This window comes from Raphanus sativus, unplaced genomic scaffold, assembly GCF_000801105.2.
Source record: "Raphanus sativus cultivar WK10039 unplaced genomic scaffold, ASM80110v3 Scaffold3243, whole genome shotgun sequence".
NCBI classification, from domain to species: domain Eukaryota; kingdom Viridiplantae; phylum Streptophyta; class Magnoliopsida; order Brassicales; family Brassicaceae; genus Raphanus; species Raphanus sativus.
The window spans coordinates 4,794-11,749 of NW_026618549.1; the positions used below are offsets into that span (position 1 = coordinate 4,794).

General features: G+C 32.0%; 1 protein-coding gene across 1 annotated transcript; it reads right to left on the reverse strand.

The window, feature by feature from the left end:
* Positions 1-2,385: 2,385 nt before the first annotated feature.
* LOC108832928 (cytosolic isocitrate dehydrogenase [NADP]) lies at positions 2,386-5,540 on the reverse strand. Its single transcript, XM_018606378.2, has 14 exons — positions 5,341-5,540; positions 4,817-4,860; positions 4,606-4,715; positions 4,464-4,501; positions 4,288-4,365; positions 4,146-4,199; positions 3,965-4,066; positions 3,784-3,869; positions 3,581-3,684; positions 3,417-3,485; positions 3,171-3,321; positions 2,948-3,090; positions 2,736-2,858; positions 2,386-2,640 (listed from the first exon to the last, which is right to left on the reverse strand). Exons 1-14 carry the CDS (start codon positions 5,387-5,389, stop codon positions 2,559-2,561), a joined length of 1,233 nt encoding a protein of 410 aa, XP_018461880.1. The 5' UTR covers positions 5,390-5,540; the 3' UTR covers positions 2,386-2,558.
* Between the last annotated feature and the right edge of the window lie 1,416 nt (positions 5,541-6,956).

Sequence of the window (6,956 nt, forward strand, 5' to 3'; positions counted from 1 at the left end):
TCTTCGGCATTCTATCTTTTTTTGTCAACCAAACTCTACATTAAATCGTGTTGATCCGTTTTAGTTTTTTTTTTCACATTTTACTGGGTTGTGTTATATATATATATCTATTCTATTAATTCTTCAACATGTCCAATTGATACGAAGTTGTGTCCAATTAATATTTTTTCATGTTATCTACTTAAAAAATAAACCATATATTGATTTAAACAAACTGTATCTGTAACTACTTTTTATCGGACACATATTTTGTAACTTCCTCTCCAAATTTACTGGTGACCACTTCTTTATATTAGTCAAACCAACAGATTATTAACCAATAGAAGATAAATATATTTCTACTAGAAGGAAAATGTAACCGTATTCTACGGTTCTTTGAAAATTTTGTTACTTTGAGATATACTAATAACGGTTGCATCACGTAAGTGTTTGGGTTCCTTTTTATATGTTACATAATATATTTACTTTTTACAATTTTAACAATTTATTGGTATGACCAACTGATATTAAGTATAACCAACTGATATTAGTTGGGTCCAACTCAAAATATAACTGTGTCTAAATGATTATTCATTTAACCACTTTAATAAAATAAATTTGTAACTTCTATAGAATACGTTAATTAATTTGTAACTGCATCTAATTGTTTCTTCATAAAATAATGATGTACATGTAATCACTATGTACTATCCCGCTACTCCTTAAAAACTGTCTGTTTTCAATGTATATAGTTCAAAAAATTAATTAAAAAGCACCAAATTTGTAAATGCATCAATATATTTTATTTAATCAAACTAAAATCTATTATATTAAATTTGGAACATAATCTATTGATATATATATATTTACTTCAACTATTATTTTTCTTTATTTAAAGAAAAATTAAGGGCTCTAAAATAATTAGAATATATATTTTAATTATAACGTGGATTTTATATGTAGGTTGACGGGGCTTAACTGGTTTAAGCCAGTTATTAATAAAATCCACAACCCGAGTTATTAATAAAATTTAATTTTATGATTGACGGGGCTTAACTGATTTAAGTGAATTTTTAATAGAAATAAATATTCATATGAACTCATTTAGTTTAACGGGTTTTAAATAAGTTATTCGAATAAAAATATTTATTAAATGTGATTCTACTTAAAAGTTAGGGAAGACCATTTTAACCCAACTACATATATATATATATAACAGAATATGTTAAAAATATTTTCTTTAAACATTTTTCAAAAAATTTGTTCGGTTTTAGTTGCGGGTGGAGTTTCATATTAGTTTTCGAATGTAATAATTTAAGAACCGTTAGAGTATATAGAGTATGAGACTTTTATTTTTGGAACAATTGGGATATAAATATTCTTGACTAAATTATATTAGGTAACTACTAAGTAAATATAATATGTTGCAAACTTTAGGAATAAAGTTTTAAAATGGTTTCTGAAATACATATGGTACAAGTGTAAAGTTATGTAATTTGACATATTGAATATAGTCACCAAAGTATATTAAATTAAATAATATTAAACACTAAAATAATTATAAAAACACAAAAATTAAATTAAATTATTAAAAAAAACATAAAACAAAACATATACCCGCCCTTTGAAGGGCGGGTCAAAATCTAGTATTCTATTAAATTAGGAACATAAAAATGAAATTCCTAAGAGAATGCAAAACAAAAAGTATATCCACCCTTCAAAAAGTGGGACAGAATCTAGTTTTTAATTAAAACTTAGTTGTGTTTTTTTCTTGTTTTCTTTGCGTAATCCTTTTGTTGATTATAACCATAATCTATATTGATGTGTGTGGAATTGTTTTGCTTCACTTTGATCGGTAATATTAGGAGATATTGCTGACTCATTAGTTTAGATAATGATACGTATATCATTAGATAAGTATAGATCTCTGCTTCATCTTTATGTGGTCGATTCTTCCTTGTAGAAATTGATGTACGATGGTTTGATGATAAAGAACAACATAACGATATTGATCTTGGCAGTAATACGTTTTAGCAAATGGACAGATTAGCTATCGTTTATCTACTGCTCCGTCTGTTTCAAAATAGTCAACTATTTGGTTGTATGTACAAGAATTAAACATCCACTTCTTTTAAAAAACTAAACTGGAACTGATTCTGCTAATTTTCAAAAAAATATTATAAATATTCATACAGTTTTTTGATAAAACTAAAATTAATATAAAATTATAAAAATATTAAAACTTAGGTAAATTCACATAAAAGTACTATAGCTTTATTACTGGAAATTTAGTTCTAGGTTTAAGTTTTCCTGTTTTAGCTGTAAAATTTTTGATGGATCAATTTGCTAACTAAGAGTCTCGGGAATCACTTCAACACGGATCAATAAAAAAGTGTGGATAATCAATGAAAAATTATTTGAAATCTGCATAAGAAAGGGAAACATGTAACAATGTTTTGAAAATATTATAGCAGATGAAACAAATCGTTCTCAAAACGCAAACGTTCTCTCTTTTATTCCTTCAACTCTCACAAACCCACCAGATTAGACACTTATGACTAAGTCGTCGAATGTTTTTCTTAAGCGCCGAGTCTTGTTTTGAGCTCAGCCGCAACTGCATCGATGAACTCCTCCGTGTTGAGGTAAGTATCCCTCGAGAGCCTTGAGCAAAACAAATCATAAATCAATTAACGCCATCTTGATGAGAACATGAAACTTAAAAGGCAGTAGAAGAATAAGAAGTCCCGTTGACTTACTTTGAGCCGTGAATGATGAGCGCAAGATCTTTGGTCATTTTTCCAGACTCCACTGTACCAACACAAGCAGCTTCGAGCTTCTCAGTAAACTCCAAGAGTTTTGCGTTGTCATCCAGCTTAGCTCTGTTCAGAGAGATATTTGCATTCACATTATATAATCTGCCTCCTTAAACAAACAATTATCAAAGCGTCAAGGATAGCTCTCTAGCTACCTGTGTGCAAGTCCACGGGTCCAAGCAAAGATGGAGGCTATGCTGTTTGTGCTGGTCTCGCCACCTTTCTGGTGAACCCTGTAGTGACGGGTAACGGTTCCATGGGCTGCTTCAGCTTCAATTGTCTTCCCATCCGGGCAGACCTAATCAAGATAACACAACCTTTGTAAAGGCCGAGATTCAACAACTCAAAAGCAAACAGGTAACAGGACATCGTGTATACCAGAACAGATGTCATCAATCCAAGTGACCCGAATCCTTGTGCCAGGAAATCGCTCTGGACATCACCATCATAGTTTTTGCATGCCCACACATAGCCTCCCTCGCTCTTAAGAGCGTAAGCCACCATATCATCAATGAGACGGTGCTCATACCTAACCAATTCAATCATTTTAGATCCTTCCTCAATCAAAGGTAACATACATAAGGCGCTACTGAGAGAGATTCCAAGGATGAGTGGGTGACTCACCATATTCCAGCAGCTTCATACTTTGACTTCCAGCTGGCTTCATACACTTCCTGGAAGATGTCTTTGAATCTTCATATTAAAACGAAAAATGCAACCAACATCAAATATGGACAGAGCAAAAGGATAATATGGTGAAATAAACCAAAAACTAACTGTCCACATACCTGCCATCGTATTTCTTAAGAATGGTGTTCTTTGTGCTAAGATAAAGTGGCCACTTTTTCTCATAAGCAGTGTTCATCGATGCGTCAGCAAAAGCACGGATGGACTGTATTTACAAGGACAAATATGCTATTTGATCACCAAAAAGTAACAAGTAGTTGTGATTGTAGTTGGAAGATAGAGAGTGCAAGTGTTACTACTATACCTCATCAGTGTTGTACATGGCCATAGCAACACCGCCTTCACCGGTAAATGTGAACACTTCAGTTTCAGTTTTCCCATCTTTTCCCTCTGAAAATCAAAGAAATTACAGTTTTTTATTGCAAAAGAAGAAACGAAAAAAAGATTTCAAAATTATACACTGCCGAATGGTAGTAAAAGTTTACCGAAAGTCATAGTCAGTCTTCCTGGTCCCTTGATAACAGCATCAGTGGCACGGTACTGATCACCAAAAGCATGCCTTCCAATGCAGATTGGCTTTGTCCAGCCTGGAGAAAAACAAATACATATTCTCAGAACCCATTTGGCAATAAAAAAATGTTAATAGAAGCGTAGTTAGTAAATTACCTGGGACAAGCTTAGGAACGTTTTTGCAGAGAATTGGTTCTCTAAACACAGTTCCTGTGAGAATGATATAAGCCAGAGTGTAAGACAGGAAAGAATAATATTTGATAGGCTATAAAACAAATACAATTTGTGTATTTCTCACCATTCAGAATATTCCTGATGGTACCATTGGGACTTCTCCACATCTGCTTCAAGCCAAATTCCGTGACACGGCCTTCATCTGCAGGCAAACAAAAAAAAGAAAGATCAATACCTGGTTATAATGAAAACACTTGGAATATGTTCAGTTTGCAATGAATCTATCAAAACAAAACATACCTGGAGTGATGGTGGCACACTTGATCGCCACATTATACCTAAAAACAAATTACACACGCAGCATATGTTAGTAAGCAGAAAGAAAAAAGTGGGTGTTCTGAGTGGTCAAGTAAGTTTCGAGTATATAAAAAAGGAAGCATACTTCTTAGTGGCTTCAGCACTTTCAATAGTAACTTTGTCATCGGTAGCATCACGGTGAGGAAGACCAAGGTCGAAGTACTTGATATCCAACTCCACAAAAGGAGTAATAAGCTGAAAAACATTTTAGCAACAAAAAAGAAAAGAATTAGAAAAACAACCAAAAACAAATATTAAAATATGGATCACAGAATATGTAAGTAGCTCTTGTATACCTTGTCCTTGATGGACTTCCAGATAACTCGGGTCATTTCATCACCTATTTAATACACAAAAGAACATAAAGTGTGAGTACAAAAGGCCACCAAAACTAAAAACTAACGAATCATGTGAACATCATAACTACCTGAAAATGAAAATTTTTATTTAATCTAAGAACAATGACTATGCTTGTCCCATTTTCAGATAAATCAAATAGTTTGTGAATATGTAAATCTCTCAACAAAAGGAAGTAGGCCAGAGTTTTTATTCATCAGATCATTAAAAAAAAAACTTAAACTAATCGATCCACGATTTTTGTTTCGATCTATAACATAACAAACGTTCACAACAAGAGTAGATAAACCAAAGCCAAAACGGAGCATGATTAGTTTACACACATGCATATATCAGATCACAACGAAACTGAACTTCGATAAAAACTAGGCAATACGTTTTTCATCATAAACCAAGAGCAGATCTGAGAGTATAAAATGAAAAAAAGAAAAGCTACGGAGAGAGCGAGTCAGAGAAATCTTACCATCCATCTCGACGATGGGATTTGCAACCTTGATCTTCTCAAACGCCATTGTTTTTTTTCGTTAGAAAGACTGATTCAGTAGATCAGAAAGGTATGTCAACCTCGTCGGCGATCTACAAAACGAGACAAGGTTTTCGGGCGAGATATGCGGATCGGATCGCGCTGGTTTGGTGAGTGCGAGGAGTAGGTGAAGGAAGCTGTGCAGGGCAGGAGGTTGTATTTATGGTTTCTGGATATTATTTTTTGGACCCCATCAGTTTTACTTAATTCCGTTTTTGTCCTTACTTTCATTTTCTTGTTGTAGCCGCCGAGTACGTACCAATTCAATAAAAGAAATTTGTGAAATCGTTGATCTTTTGATAAAAAGGAGTGAGAGAGAGTATGATTATGATGGATGCTCAGGCCAGATGATATGGACCAATGGGATAATGTTCATGTGACATGTAACACCCTAACCGTTCACGGCTAATGGACCATCCACACCCATTCTCTCGGTCCGTGAATTCATTTTATTCGACGGTCGATCCGTTATTTTTTTTCTGAATGGTCGAAATCATTGTTTACTAACCCTGCAAATTATCACATGATTTTTTTTTAGTGCTTTGTCCTCACTCCTACGGTATCGAGAATCACTTCTTGATAGGTCATCCATTTTTTCACTACCTCATACCAAACACGCTTAACTCTAAAGTTCTAAAGGGATGTATGACGGAAAAGATAAGTCAACTTTGATAATATAGATAATCAAATCATTTCTCTTAAGCTTTTTGTATATTACAATTCTGGATGTTAAAGTTCCTTAAGTTGTATTCTTTCTGATCATACAACAACAATATATCCATACCACTGCCTTCCAAACTCTTTCAAATACTTTTTAGGATTTCTACTAATTTAAACCTCTAACTATTTCTAAATTGGATGAAAAACCTTAAAGTTTTACATATGATTAAATTAAGATTATATATTGTAAGCAAATAATAAAATAAAAAATTAACAAAATAAAAAATTAATAAAATTTGTATTTTAAAATAAATTTAAATTTTAAAACTTTTATTTCTGCACATGTGTAGGAAAACACCTAGTATTTGTGTATAACACAGATCATCATGTGTATTTATTGTCATCATATATTAATTGGATCATAATACAGAAAAGTGGTCACTTCACATGCGCTTTGGGTGGAGATACTCCACCAATGAATAATATGATATAAAAATTATTCCCTTTTCTTAAAAGATGCTGACCACCTAATCCAATCCATTTTTGTTTTTCTTCTAACAACCATATTCATTTTAGTTTTTTTTTTTGGACATTTATATCATACATGAGACATTTATTTTATTTCTTCTTTTACAATTTATGATATAATGTGTTCACTTAAAAGTTATAAGCAAAAATAAAAGAATTTAATTTCATGAACAAATTAATTTAAAATATATGTAATGATAGTTTTTAATCTAATACATAAGTTTATCAATAACTCTTTTGTAAAATTAAGAAATATAAATTCTATACTATTATTTGTGTAGTGATTTTTTGCTCTAACCTCTCATATTAAAAGTTCTAATAGTTAAATTTGTTGATACCCTTAATAAATAGTTAAAAATTATTTATTA